General features: G+C 36.7%; 1 protein-coding gene across 2 annotated transcripts in view; it reads right to left on the bottom strand.

The window, feature by feature from the left end:
- RECK (reversion inducing cysteine rich protein with kazal motifs) overlaps positions 1 to 16,031 on the bottom strand; it is a 46,078-nt gene that overhangs the window by 7,387 nt on the left and 22,660 nt on the right. For both annotated transcript variants that reach the window (XM_083875170.1, XM_083875169.1), the window contains 10 exons: positions 13,411 to 13,444; positions 12,379 to 12,576; positions 11,708 to 11,975; positions 10,183 to 10,362; positions 9,035 to 9,247; positions 8,156 to 8,292; positions 7,547 to 7,687; positions 5,468 to 5,656; positions 1,911 to 2,033; positions 1,259 to 1,430 (listed from right to left, as the gene is read on the bottom strand). In XM_083875170.1, the coding sequence (XP_083731296.1) occupies positions 1,259 to 1,430; positions 1,911 to 2,033; positions 5,468 to 5,656; positions 7,547 to 7,687; positions 8,156 to 8,292; positions 9,035 to 9,247; positions 10,183 to 10,362; positions 11,708 to 11,975; positions 12,379 to 12,576; positions 13,411 to 13,444 (1,655 nt within the window). The remainder of the gene's footprint in view (positions 1 to 1,258; positions 1,431 to 1,910; positions 2,034 to 5,467; positions 5,657 to 7,546; positions 7,688 to 8,155; positions 8,293 to 9,034; positions 9,248 to 10,182; positions 10,363 to 11,707; positions 11,976 to 12,378; positions 12,577 to 13,410; positions 13,445 to 16,031) is intronic.

The raw sequence follows: 16,031 nt of genomic DNA, 5'->3' as shown, positions 1-16,031 counted from the left end.
CTCTCTCCTTCCATGAATTACAGCAGTGCTGCCACCACTGGATAATGCACAATATGTACTTATTCTCTCTGAGTGCTGCGCTCTCATGCATTACAGACATGCCTTTGATATTAGGGAAGGCTCAGAAATTCTGAGATTTAAACACTTCTCAAGTGGAATGTAAAATCATAAATAGATTCCAAGTGCATCAGGGGCATTTTCCGATGAGCATGTTCAGTTTGAGCTACATTATCAAACTGACAAAGAAAAATGTACTATGTCCTTTAATGAAACTACAAGTTCAGGTTCTAAGCATAATGCTATTTTGAAAAACTGGAAAGCCTCTACATACCCTCCAAATTTCAAACATAAAAAGTAAAAAATCTTTATCCACAATGCAGATTTGAAATACCAATTTTGAATGCCGTTATGGCTGTAACAACTACAAAACTACTGTGTTTTCTCAGTATTTTTCTGCATCACGGCATTTTAAGTGCAGAAAAAGGAAAAAATGCTAAAATTGCTACAATCAGCTTTCATGAAAGCACAATATTACACAACTTATTTTGATGGCTTTCTTTCAAAACAGAAAAATGCACTAATTCAAAGGAGACTGCAGTATTGCACAACACTGAGAAAATTGAAGACAGAGACCAATATTGTGAGCCACATACTTTGATCTCTGTAAAAAAGGTCAGATTTTTTTTCATCTGACACTAGTACAAAGCATGTTTTTGTTTTAATGTATTTGTCTATGCAAATTTTGCTTTTCTTGATACTGAAAAACCAGCGATTTTACATAGTTTTCACAGGATTTCAGTCTAAGAAAAAGGAGGGTGATTGATATTTTCCTATTTTAGAGACAAAAACCACACATTACTTGACTGAATAAGCAAGACTGACTCCAAGTCTTGAATTCAGATGTGTAAAATAGTAAAATAAGGTGTGAAACAAAGTAGTAAAATGACAGTTATTGCCGTTTTGACAAAATCTGATTCTCCCACTTTTGAAAGTGTATGTGAAGTCTCTTTTATTGCTAAACTGAGATCTGTATAATGAATTGAATTGACACAGCACTACAGAAATAGAACCAAGAACTGGCACTTATTACAGTCCAGTATTACTATGATAAATAAAAAACCAGCTACTTCAAACAGTTATTTTTATTGGAATAGCCCCAAAGTAGAATGTTACAATATACAACACATTCAAAGAACACATAAATCTGCTTTATGAGTGGACGAAGCCAAAGAAAAGCTGAAAAACGTTCTGCTTTTACCTTTGATTTTTATTACAAGGGTTTGGGTTGCAAGGATCCTTGGAAATACATGATCCAAATTCAAACTGGTTGTCCTGGAGCCCAACGCAGCGAGCTATGCACGCGCTGGGATACGTGCGCCCGTTCTGGCCACAGACTGGGACAAACTGGTCCACACAGTTACAGGGCAAACCTGCAAGAGCAACACACAGAACAGGGACTGGGTGCACACTTATCTTCCATGACATAAGATACACAAGGTGTCACTGTGGCATCTCTGCCTTCAGCCCTTTCCTCCCACCTGTCATTTAGCAATGCTGGAGCACACAGGCGCTTACAAGGAGCAGGAAGGAAAGTTTGTGTCCTGCTCTTTGCTCATTCAACTCAGCTTTCTCCATTTTCCCCTAAACTCCTTATCTCTCATCCCTAGTGCACCCTGTTTCTAATTATTTTTATGTATTACTTGAGGTTTTATTTTTCAGTATTGATTTTCTTTTTTAAAGTGTGTGCTTTTCCTGTAGTGCAGGTTGGACATGAGAAAAAGAAATAGTTTAAAAAACCAAAGCAATAACAAATTATTAAGTGTTTTCCATTAATACTGTAGAAAGAATTTAGTTGATAATACCTGCTCTAAAAATACTCAATTTACAGTTTCCATGGTTTGGAAAGTTACCTGTAAACTTCCGACGTTCATCCTCTGAGCTGTGCTCAGTTAGACACTGACGTGTAGAACAAATCAAGTTTCCAGCAAAACAGGAACAGACGTTGCAATCTATATTAAAGGACGTTCCATGGCCTTCAAATAAATTAAGTAAATACATACAATTAATGCAAACACACCAGAAGACGACATATTCCTATGCACTACATAAATACTACATTCTCATTAGCTGTTTCTGTAATTTCCCTTTTCAGTGTATTTTCCCAATGAAATTTTCATCCTTTTTTTTTTTTTTTTCCCAATGGATTTCAAGTTTTGCTTTATTCACTTAAAGGAAAAGTCCTGTGGTTTGATTAATTAGTTAACCACAGAAGCAAGCACTTGGTCCTTTCAAAATCTGTATATATTCGGTTTTCCATTTGTTTTTTTCTAAGAACAATAAATTCTGGGTAGCAAGTTTCATGTTTTCTTAAAGGTAAAGCTTTTGTGAAGACACATTCTTCTAAATTAAATTCACATAATACTCCTAAATGTTTTGTCTCACACACAGAGCACAACTTGTATGTGTTTCTCAAGAGGTAAAACTGCCAATGCTTCATTCCAACCTTCATTGGATTGGAATGTATTTTATAAGTCAGTAACGTTTTCCACCTGAATCTAAGAAACTTAAGGGATTTTTCTTCAATTTAGCAACTCCAGTTCCATTTTCTGAACTGTCCATATGACTGCCCTTCACTGTGATGTTTGTTTTGTATCAAATCATGTTGCTGATAGACTCTGATCTATCCATAACCAAACTGGTTATCAAAGACTACCAACAAATACACAACTCTTGAGGAAAATGTAATTGTAATCGTGCCTTACAAAATAAGGTAATTCTCTCTAATCTCTTTTCAAAGGGTTGAGATTGAGAATTAGAACTTGCAAGAAAATATTACACAGGAAACCCCTCAGCACTGGACCAATTCAGAAGAGGTGCTCAGAGACAAATGAGGGCAGAACAAGAGGAGGTGGGAGAAAAAGCCTCTCTAGCACAAAAAGCTCTCTTTGCTCAAAGGACCAAGGAATTTGCTAGCAGGGAAGAAGAAAGGCTTAGAAGGTAATGCCAAACACAGGATCTCAGGTGATTCTTCAGAGTACCTGACTTAAGATCCACCTGAAAACTGTGCAGGGCTATTGTCTTTCACTGTCAAAGAGTTCACACAGCAGCCTGTGTTGGTCAGCAATGATCAGTAATCATTTCATTGGCTGGAGTCAACTCACAACATAAAAAACCCAGCATCATTCAAAAGTTCAGGGTTTTCTTTATTGAGAATGGTTTTAAAAAACACAGTTCAGATTTTATGGTTAAACCCTGGCTTTTTACAACTGACATATAAACCAATTAAATACAGTTACTGCAAAATATTTACATGGTGACCATAAACTTTTAATTCTTTGTTTTCTAACATCTACTGCATCACCTAACAAATTTGGAACCCAGTAATTTTTATCTTTTATTACATAATACCTAGAGTCTTAATCACCAGAAATATTTCATGAGTCACCATGGCAAAAGAGGAAGCTGTCTGGTTTTGGGGTTGTGGTGGTTTGTTTGTTTTCAGATGGTCAGCACTTACTGAATACCTACAGCTACACATATTGTTATGGTTACCAGAACAAGTGAGGGCTGTACACTGTGCAACCATAAAATACAAATACAGCATCAGATATTTTTGTGATTATTTTCACAAATAATCTGAAAAACTGCAAGCTTTTTTGGACAGAATGGTCCATAGAAAGTTACAGTCACCATTTAAAAACTCTTATTTGTTAATAACTGCATCTTAAAAGTATCCACATTCACCAGATACTTTCTACAACTGCCCATCAAACATATTGTTAATGTTAAGATATTTTCAATGTTCTGCTTCCATGAACAAATAGTACCAATTCTGAAAAGAAAAAAAGAAAAGTTTTAAGTATATTTGGTTGCCTTTTATATTCTTGGTACAAACAACAAAAAAACCAGATTCCAAAATTCCCCATTCCATTCCATGAAATACTGCAGGCAGACTTTCCTCAGTGATGAAAAGAATTGTACAATTGATTATTTAACTCAACTTGGTGTATTTTGTGAGAAAGAAATATCCCCCAATTTCCTGCTCTTTCATCATTTAGTGTTTGGTTCCCAATCTGAAAATTATGTTTGTGACAAATGAAACTACAACAAGTGCCTTGCTTCCTAAGTTTTACTTAGTGTGAAAATAACTCTTATCATATGGTAAAAAAAACCCCCTCAGTTATTTTGGATTCATGAGATATCTTTAGCCTGCTTTAGCTCTGCTTAGACGACAGTCTAACAGTAGTTTAAAAAGGCTGATTTACAGTCACTGAACAATTGCAGTGCTGAGATATGTAACTGTTCACTAGCAGAAAATTTCTTGCTTGCTAATTCAAAGACAACAACTTCAGACAGGTCACAGCTTAGCACAGGCTCTGTTTTATATTCAAGATCTTTTGTAAGTTTTCCCCTACTTAGTAGTAGCTTTTCTTTTTGTTTTCCTTTTTCCAAGATTATAATGCCAATTTGTGTGACAAAAAGACACATTTAAAGCTCTCAAGCAAACAGTAAATCTGAAAATAAATCAATACAATCTTCTAAGAAGCATCACCTATCACATCTCCTTTAACTGTCAGATTAGGCAGAACACAATTAATCTTTGTTACCTGTGCCAATTTAAACTCTAAGCAGGGAGCTGCCATGGGGAGGAAGACTTGTGTTCAATACACCTTCATCATCATCATCATCATATATTTGCTTACATGTTTATTTTTAGGCATATGTTAGCCCCATTGATAAGTATCTTAAACTACAATTCTTATTTAATGTTGAGATTGTGCAAAACTTATTAAGGAACATTTAGTGGAAGAACCAAAGAAAAGGAAAAGGAGTAACTAAGATGAATCAAGCAGGAGGATGTGTGGGAAGGCAAAGGAAAGAGGGGAAAAAGGGAATGGTTCAGTGTAGACAGGTAGCTGGAGAGTCTGCCTTTCTCTCTGAACCCTACACTTGATCACCACAACCTATCCTGTATTTTTATCCAATCCTATTTTTACTCCTTTAAGATGTGTGCTTTCTACCCTGAATATGTACTATGAGTACTAACAGACCTTAAGCTGGATGAACCAATTAGTAGGGAAAGAAGTCTTTGTGCCAGCCACTGGAGTGGAAACATGAACCTTGGAAGCTCATGGATTCAGATGCCACAAGCCACTGGAAGGAAGAAAAAAAACCCCAACAAATCCAAAACAACCACCTACCAACCATTTGGAGCTTGTAAAGAAACCACCCCTAAAAACAAATGGTGCACTGAGAACACCCTTTATACAAGACTGTGACTGATTGAGACTGTCACAGTTCAGAACTCATTTCAACAAAGGAACCCTCCAGCATATATAGGCACATAATCATCAGCTTTTGTATTTTCTGATAAACCCTGAATTCAGATCCTCTGAGTCTTCTCATGTAGCTCAAAATTCATCAGGTGAGGAGCAGGTGCTGGATGCATCACTGCTCCATTACTTACTTTTCCTTTGTCCTCCAACAATGCATGACTTCTGGAGGTCAACACAACGCATTTCCATACAGTTCTCCAGCAATCCACTGTGTCCACAGGTACAAATCTTGTAACACCCAACATCACCAGCTGAGGATGGAACTTGGATAAGGGTACCCTGTCGGACAATGAAATCGGAGGCTTCTCCCAGTTTGCAGCCTGCATACAAGGAAAAAAATTAGCTCGTAAGTAGTAAACACATGGGCAACTGCCACTACTGCAATTAATTACTACACTGACTTGCAAAAAACTTAGTGTTCTTGAGCAGCCTTACTCCTGCCCTTAAATTCACCCATTTTGCAGAGGCAACAAGCAGCAAAAATAGAAGATAATCACTTGAGACAAAGTTCTGAAGAACCTGTAAAGATGTTACTTTTGAGAAACAGACTTGAAATTACAATAATTCTCAAGTATTTTGATTTTCCAGCTCTGTAGTAGTATGAAACATGTTATATGACAAACAGTACAAATACTTCACTCTCTCCAATATGGAATTTAAATTAAATTTGAATTGATAAGCAAAGCCCAGTCATTTCCCCTTCCTCACATATTTTACTGTTCCTTTCTTCTCTACTTGTACTTTTGTACCTCTGAAGGATTCTTACAAGTAGATGAGAAAAGGGGAGAAAGGGAGAGAAAGCAGGAAAAGAGGAGAGGAGGAGAGGAGAGAAAAAGAAGAGAGAGAGGAGAGACAGAAGAGAAGAGTTTTAAGAATTGCAAGGAAAAATAATAAAATAAATAGCAGATTGAAATAACCCTACAAGGGGTGAATGGCAACAAATCCCCTGAAACTTTCAGCCAATAACAAGACATTTATATGCATTTATATATAAAAGTCACTCTCCAACCTTCAGAGGAAGCAAATGTCTCTTAGAAAGCTCTGTGTGAGCTTGCTTTCAGGTGACTTTGAATGACTTTTGCAGCAAGTGAAGACAATACAACCTCTATAGTAATAAGGCTCAGCTTTCCAGAAAAACAAAAATATTTGTAAGGGTCATAGAAGCATAACCGAAACAATGTCCCTAGGCTCACACAAAGAATGAGCTGAAGTCTATCCTCACTTTTAAATGAGCACAAGTAGAGTAGATATATGAGTGAAGCAAAATCCAGCTTTCCTCTTTTTAACTAGGAACCACTGGGGAAACTGCTGATCAGCCACAGAACTGCTAGAAGAAAAGAGGTTCAGGGATCTGATGTGACAGACAGCTATGGCAATGTTCTCTATCAGCTCCTCTAGAAAGGAGGTTGCTCCGTGCAATTCAGTGTAAAAGTCAGTGTTGCTCTCACTTGCTCAGTCACACACATGTTCTAGTGGTCACCAAATGCACACTTCCTGCTCTGCTTCAAGAACCACAGCTGACCCCTCATGCCACTGAATGGCAGCCTCTGCTTTAATGGAAAGGGGAAAACTCTGGCAAGCACTACCAGTGCCTAGGGCAGAACAATGAAGGGGTTGCAGAAGCTGGACACTGCATAATCTCACACCTCCTTTTGTAGGTTTGATCCTTGTTACTGACACCACCCAACTGTGCCATTTCAAAGTTAGGTACCTAAAACTTATTGTACATGAGGCTCTCTGCCCAGTCAGCTCACATTTACACATGGTGCAGAGATTAGATGACCCAAGTGTTATAAAAAAGCAGTTCCCAGATGACCATAAGTGTCTTTCTGGTGACTTGCAACCACATTAAAAGTGTCACTGAAGGGAGCAGAAGCAGAAACACCATTGGCTGCACATCTTTGGTGGGAAGGGCTGGGCGTTGGGTCAGTGGGAGGGGAGCTGTGGCACTGTGCATCTCTGGGTTATATTCCTCTCTTTTTGTTATCTCATTTTTCACCAACAGCACCATCACAACTATTATTATTATTAACTTCATTTCAGTGACTAAACTGTTCCTCCCCAGAGGGGAAGTGAGTGAGCGGCTGTGTGGTACTCAGGTGCCAGCTGGGTTAAACCATGGCACAGCAATTCACTTTAAAGCCTTCAACAACATTTCAATGACATATTTACCAGCAAAATTCAGTGAAGAGAAGCCTAAAAAACCTTACCTGGCACACACAAATATGGAAGACACAGCTCTCCAGATTGACATCCTTTTCTATTTACTTCACACAACTGATTAGCTGCACATGGGTTTGGATTACATGGGTGTGTGACATCTTCTACAATGCTACCTAAAGAACTTGGGCCTGAAAAAAGAATATACATCATCTACACTGATCTAAATGAGGTTTATTTTTCTTCAGCAAAGCATGGCATTTCTTAAGTCCAGTAAAATCATATTTTTGACAAATCTGTAGAATTTTTTTAACTTTAATTATAGATATAGAAGCTTGATATGACCAGGTAGTTAACTTATTACTTATTAATAGTTTAATCCTCAGTCCTGCAAATAATGATCTGGATGTTCCTTCACATGCAAAATATACTTCCTTTATACTCAATAATTTTCTTGTCACATATGCCCAATACAAGAAGGAGTAGAAGCAATGAACTATGGCATCTTGAAATTTCCAATTTTCTCTAATACACTAAATAAGATGTCTCAAATTCAATACAATTTTCTTTAAAATAAATAATGAAGATTATTAAAAGTAATGACAAGCATTCAAAATATTCTGGTTTCTAATTTTGCTGCATAGGTATGTTAGTCTTACTCAGGTAAGTATCCAAGGGTATGCAGTTCTCCAAGTCGTCTGTTGGAGATAAGAGTTCACAAATACTCTCAGCTGAGTGGCCTTCAGGGAATCTATTATGATCTCCACACTTCTTCAGTATTTCCACACAATCTGATCTAGAGATAAATAAAGAGACAGAATTTCATGACGATTACTTGAACAAAGGGCTTATATGAAAAAGATTTATTTCTATGTTATTCCCTTCCCTGAATCCACAACTTTTCCAATATGCCTCACAGCAGAGTGTTTATATATATACATATATGCTAATTTCATGTAGGAGGGAGGAACAAATTTGTGACACAAAGACAGAAACTATTGCTTGTACTACTCCTCTTTGACTTTGGGCTTGGTGATCTTTATTTTCTATGGCATCATATGCATGTGTCTTCCAAGCCCAAGCATTTCCTTCATTTGCTAATGTCTAATATGGGTTGAACTCTATCTCACTACCTGCACTATTAACTGCTCTTTTTTCTACTCAACCACCTACTTTCAAAACTTATTAAAAAAAAAAACAAAACACTTTTTTTTTTCAGACCTTTCTATCACCTGAAAGCTATCAGTAGATCCCAAAACCAAAAAAGAGGAAAAGTTTAATACACCATGGAGAGCCAAAAAAACCCCTTCAATAAGTCTTTTTTCTTTTACTTTACAATGCAAGCATATACATCCATCTCATTAACAGGCAAATATCTTCATTTACAGTGATAGAGATTCAAGCAATGGAAACCATGCAATTTCATATTCCTGCCATGTTTTCCTAACATAGCAAACACAGTCCTACAGCTTTTTAGTTTTTATTAAAATCCTTAGTAAAACCTCTAAAATGGTTTTTGTTTTACTCACAGTACTTACTTGCAGATAATACTTCCTCTAGATTTGCTGTGACAAGGTTTAATCTGCAGGGAGCAGGCAATTGCCTTCCACATTTCTGGTTGGCATTTTTTAATATCAAGCACAGGAATATTTATGAATGGCATCTTAATACTCCCTTTTTCCCATAGCTTCATGTCATTCATGGCTCCCTGGTCTGACTGAGTATTGCAGCTTCTAAAAAGTTCTGTTGGTCTTAAAAGGAGAAGGTAAGATATAGTATGTATAAAAGAAAAAGGAAGTACCACACAATTTCCCTTTTCACTCTAAGAACTCTACATTCTTCATATGATTTGCTTTTTGCGGTATATAAGCAATTAATCCCTTCCACAATTAAGCAAGAACAGAATCAATTTGAAATCTGTCTTTAAGGAAGACTCAAGGCTGAAACTCCCTTCTCACCTCTACCTCTTACATCAAATATCACTTTAATATTTCTCACCTGAAGCTGATTTAAGAGCAAATATCTTAGCCCAAATATCTATGTGAATGTTTATTGGTGAATCACTAATGAAAGTTGATTTATTATTTATATTTAGCCAGGTCTGGGATTCTCCTACTCATATAACACTCATGTCACTACATATTATTAAAAAAAGAAAAAGAAAAAAGAAGAAGAGGCAAGTGATCTCTAATGGCTAAGAAAATTTAGGGTTTTTTTTAAAACTCTAACTGTAACCTTGCAATTACTTTCAGACACCACTTTTAAATAATTTTGTCCTATACAGTACAAACCCACAGAAACATCTCTGCAAAAAAGGAGTTTTAAAAATAAGTAACATGTAACTTTAACAAACACTTTAACCTTATTTATAATATACAACATTCCAGTTATCATTACTTACTTGCCTATGCAGTAAGACAGAGGAATATGCAGAGGTAATAAACTGTGACATTTTACAAGTTCACGGGTTAACTTTTATTTTTGTAAGTTTTGTTACATCTGTTGCTAAATACATTTCCAAAAGTCCATTCTAAAGAAAAACTACTTATTTTCAAATTAACTAAAACCATACTTGCAGAAAGAAAGCTACATACAATCTCAAAATAAGTCTTAAAAACATTTCATTTTATTTTTGAAATCAAAGCATAGGAATTCCTTTATAAAATATTCAGTGTCTCTCTCCTACCTGTTATTAAAATTAGTGCAGTAAGTAAGATTTCTACAGCCCAGCTGACAAGGTTCTCGTACATCTGCTAAACAGGTCAACATGGAAACTTCAACTGCATTATACTCACAAAAGCGATCAAATTCTTGCCAGCTCTGTGAATTGCCCCAGCTCGTGCTATAAAGTTTAGTGCAGAGCTCTCTGAAAACAAAAAAGAAATAGAGATGAAGAAAATAAAATGAAAAGAACAACAGCCATTCAGATAGAGCCCATCACTTCTTTGCTGCTCACAACAGCCTTTGCTCACCACCAGAGAGGATTGATTAGAGCCCACAAAGTCTGCAAGGGTACCCAAATACAGTGCTCAAAGCAAATAACCCATTTTGCTTGAGAATGTCAGCACATCTTTAAGCTAGTAAGGCCAAAAGACTTCAGGATATAAAACTGCAATATCCAATAAAAATGTAACAGCTGGAAACGTGAACTTACAACTTTGAGATGAAAATTACCCCAGCTAATTTTACTCGTAATAAATCTAAGTTGACATCACAATGAACAACTTCTAAGCCCATCCTTCAGCTTAGAATCACACCTTCTCCTCCTACAGAAATGACTGTCAAGCAAAATACATTCTTTCTTTTGCCCTGATGTTTGAAACAGGGACACTGCTTGCTGCTTTTGTTTGAGATGTTTCCTGGTGTCAGCAATACCCAGTTCACTTTGTTCATGGCAATGTCCTACAAACTACAACTGTTCCCATCCCAAGGTATGGAACTTCACTGTACTATTAGATCTCCTGCCTATTGAAAACTTGGTAGAAGGATCCATTTTAGAACTTATTGTCATGAGATGTTGTTACTGGAAACTTTGATATAAAAGGAAGTAACAGTTCAAAAATGTTTGTAACTTATTCAGACACACTGATGCATTTAAAATGCAATCATCATCTATTTTTAAAGTGGACAGAAAACCACCCTAGACTAAAAATGCCTCAATAATTTGCAAGCATGCAACAGTTTGCTGAAAACCTTTGTTTTTCTAAATGTCAGAATAGTTAGTTCCCTTATTTAATTACTACATAACCTAAGTTATTTTTCACTGAGAAAAACCAGAAGAGCATCTAGAAAGGAATACTGCCAAGGTTTTAACATGAAGCAACCAGGCACTTGAGAGTTTGTGAAGTTCATTGTCCTTTTGTCTCTCTTTAGCATCTTGTTAAGACCTCTTAACCACAGGTTGCAATATTGGCTATTATGACCACAGGTATGGTACAAGTTTCATTAACTTACTGTGTCTGCTACAATAAGCCAGTGCTAAATATGAGAAAAGGTTGATTCCTCTTATAAAGCAGTATGTTTAGAGATACAAAGTATTGAACAGAATAGATTACCCAACAGATTACTATCTGGTTACCTGAACCTGTATTTTTTCTAAGAATTCCAGAACTTCCTATTTGATGTACATAGCAAGATACAGGCAAAGGCCAGAAACAAGACAAACTCCGAAGAACTTTCACAATTGGAAGTGAGGTTAGAGAGGTACTGACCTACATGTGGAAGAATTTGCTTTAGAACAGCAATGGAGCTTAGCTCCATCGAGGCCTGTTGAAGGTGGGGGGTGCACAGTGACTCCTGGGTGAACAGATCTTGAACTCTCAAGAAAACATTGCCAAAGTGGGTCCTGAGGGAGAGGCATGGTTTTACAGCCCTCTATAAGTCCATCAACAATTTCAAGCTCTGTTTTCATTGACATTAGAATTCTTTTACAAGCAGTCTGACACGCATAGTCTTCTGCTCTGTCACAGCAATACAAACCTGTTAACAAAATCGTTAACAGTCAAGCACAAACAACATTAAAGATGTACAATGTAACAGCCCTGAGAAATAAAAGTGCTGTAAGGTGCCTTCTCCTCAAATAACATTGCTTCTCCAAAATAGATACAGAATCAACTCTAGAAAAAAACTACAAAACCAATATATAAAAATGAAAAGTAAATAAAAATTAATAATGAACCTAAACCCAAAAGTTATCATTATATAAATTCATATAATGATTGCACCTAAACCCAAAAGTTATGATCATATAAATTCACATAATGAGAGTAATACAATTTATATGATAGACACCTACAATAACAAATTTTATATAAAACATACATGAAGTACATTTTCAGTATCTTCTATAGCTCTCAGTAAAGAAGGATTTGTTTGTACTTACTGTCTGTAGGGTTTCTCATTGGATATGACTGTGTGTAGTTATTCACGCAGTGTATAAGCTGAGGGCTAATAGATGCACAGTAACTTTCAACTGCTTTAATTTGTGACGGACCAGGAGAGGAGTCTGTCCGAAAAATTGCTTGGCAATATTCCCGGCAGTTCGTGTGGTGACCTGCGTAGCTGCAACAGACTGACCCCACTGGGAAAGCAAACAAACAAACAACAGAAAACCTATGGGTTCCTACGCAGAGAAATGAAGAGATGAGCATGTCTGTATAACACACAAGGATGCTCAAGGAAACAAAACAAAACAAAAAGGAAGAAATTCTATGCTCTACTGAAATATCTCTGTCTACAGAATGACTGGAAATATCTGTAACTAGCCAAACTACATTTGTTTGTCTGGCAGGAGAAAAAAGTCGGTACTAAAGCTGCCTTGAACCCAAGTTCAAGACAAGAGCAAGCCAGCTGAATCTCATTTTCAGCTCTTTTGTTCTTATGTTAGGTAACCAGACATGTCCAATAACTGAATTATCAGAGAAGTACTACTAATAAACAAACAAATATGAGAGTAGTATCATTCAAAAAACCCAGACAGATGGTAATGGTGATTCACCCATCTTTGCTATGTTGTTAAATACATATTGTAGTTCTTGAGAACAACTTCTACTAGAATTAATCCTGAGACACTGATTTCATTTTATATAAACATACCAGGCAACAAAACACTTGCATAGTTCTTCAAAATTTCAGCTATGCATTTGATTTTGCTACTTAGCACACATCAAAGGCACAAGCAGAAGAAAAAGATGACAGAAAAGACAAATACAAATACACAAATTAAAAACTGATATTAATTGTACAAATAGTCAAATCCCTTTATTACTTGAATAAGACAATTTACTCATGTGCTTATATGGGTCTGAAATCCATGTGTTTGTGTATATGTTCATCCACAGAATCTCTTACAGTTTAGAGAAAAAATGAATGACAAAAAAAGAAAAACAAAATAAACTATTCATTATATACTTACTTTCATTTCTGTTAATACAACTAAAGAGAGCATTCTGAAATCAAAACAAAAGCAGTGTTACAAGCCAGAAGACTTCAAATAAATATTTAAGTATCCAGTCATTTGTTATAATGAACTAATAAACCTTTGGCGTTACTTGCTTCAATTAGATTACATTAAAACAAAAACACTATACAAACAGTGAAACCAGGAAATTAAGAGATCAAGGGTCACCAAAGTTCTGTGTGCACTCATAATAAAACAGATAGTCAATTCAACAAGTAAATTGGAAGATTTTCCTGGACTAACTTAGAAACAGGGTAAACGGCTATAATAGGGTGTCCCAAAACGTTAGGATTTTTTTTTTAAGGACAATAAGTTTAAAAATTCTATGTAGAAAAATGAATTCTGCACAGATCGATATATGCAAATAGTAAATCTCAACAAAATAACTCCAAGACAATGTACCTTAAAAGCTAAAGCATGCGACCAACTCCCTCAAACTGCAGCTGAAAGGCACAGCTGGGGGATATACATCTTAAATGTCAGAAGAAGGGAAACACACACATCCTGCTGCTTTGTTTCAGAGGTCTCTAATCTGCAGACCAGTCATGGAATGGTTTGGGTTGGAAGAGACCTTAAAGCTCATCTAGTCACAAACTCCCTGCCATGGGCAGGGACACCTTCCACTAGACCACATTGCTCAGGGCCCCATCCAACCTGGCCTTGAGCAGGGCATCCACAGCTCCTCTGGGCAACCTGTTCCAGTGCCTCACCACCCTCATCATAAAAAAATTCCTCTTTGTATCTAGTTTGAAACTACCCTCTTTCAGTTTACAATCATTAACCCTCGCCCTTTTCATAACAAGCCCTGCCAAAAAGTTTATTCCCAGCTTTCTTGTAGGCCCCCTTTGGGCACTAGAAAGTGCTATAAGGTCTCCCAGGATCCTTTTCTTCTCCAGACTGAACAACCCCAGCTCTCTCATAGGAGACTGTCTTCATAAGAGACATGCTCCACCTCTCTTTGTGGCTTCTCCTCTGGACTCATTCCAACAGGTTCACATCTTTCCTGTGCTGAAGACTCTACCCGAGGATGTAGCACTCCACGTGAGTCTCACCAGAGCAGAGTAGAGAGGCACGATTCCCTCCCTCACCACTACTGAACTCTTGCCAAGAAACCCACAGTCTTCCCCACACTGAATAAGCACATTTTCCATTAAAAAAAAATTAGATACTGCATATAAGCTGTCTGGAACTCTATGAACAGATGAAGTCATGAGGTTGAAATTTCAAAATGTCATTGCCAGTTATCAAAGACTAAAATGATATGATTGTGAGAAAAAATAATTTGAACCTCCTCCATATCTAACCTCTACAATTGTCAGAAAGCAAGATTATAAAACGTGATCAAATACATCAATATGGTGACAAAACACAATCCCCATCTTCAAAAAATTCCTGATCTCCATTTCCCCTATCCCTATAATTAAACAAATTTGTATTTCACAGAGAAGACAGTATCTAGAGGAGAAAACAGAAACACCATCAGACTGATCCCAAATCATGTGGGATTGGTCTTGCTTCAATACAGGAAAGCACCAGATGTGCTACTATTTCTAAGACAAGGAAGAGAGCTCAGTACTTCACCAGATTCTTCATCTATCTTAGTTACTAGTTATTCACTGCATTGCAGAGAAGTGGGTATCCCAAATAACCTTGGGGCTATTTTTGTGCAGCTCTGTACTGCTGCAAACAGATGAAAATACAAATATGTTAGGAATTAACTTGATTTTATTTCTCCTTTTGTCTTAGATATTGTTTAGTGTGCAGGAATTTGCTTTTTGTTCATATTTTCTACTTGCTTTCTTCTGAACACGAGATTTTAAACAGGTCAATCCCAATAGTGAAATGAGCAGCATCAAATTCCTTCTGTTAATGCTCAGAAATTATATTAAACCTTGGGTAAGCCATGGCAGATGTGGCAATGGAAGACCCTAAGAGAATAAACACAAATCTAACTTGAAAGTGTAAGTTATTTTTTCCATGAACAGCAACTATTTATAATTCTAGTGATCATAAATAAAGGCACAGATCTATTGGTACACCTCACACAAAAATTGAAAAATCTGCCTTACATAAAACAAAGCCCCAAATCTCATAAAGTAGCAATTCAGACTAATTTCATGCCAAAAATATCCTCTACAATATTTCAGATATTTTCTCCCAAAAATATGGGTACTACATTATTTCCCTCAGATTAAGATAAATTTGCAGTGACATTCTTCATCCCAGCAGCACGTTTTCATTTGATTAACTTTAGATTTTCCCTTCTTTCCTACACACAAACCAAATCCTGTTAGGCAGCTGTCTGTGTAATACAGATGAAGGACAAGAGAACTAATGGAGAAAAAACACAGAGATGGAGTCACCATCCTACACCTGTAAAGAATAGATTTATACTCCTGCCTAAAGGCTTGTGACATTTTTGTAGCACCATAAATCCTTCACTGAGGATGCCAGGCACAGGTTACCAGAAAGGCCCTGTTTCCATGTGGCCAACCCAGTTTCTTTGGGATCTGCCGCACACAACAACACTCTGCCCCTAAACTGACCGTCCTCAGAAGCTGCTGAAATTTGACTTC

The sequence above is a fragment of the Zosterops lateralis genome (genome assembly GCF_965231275.1).
Source record: "Zosterops lateralis genome assembly, chromosome: 1".
NCBI lineage: Eukaryota > Metazoa > Chordata > Aves > Passeriformes > Zosteropidae > Zosterops > Zosterops lateralis.
This window is presented reverse-complemented; position numbering and strand designations above follow the sequence as displayed.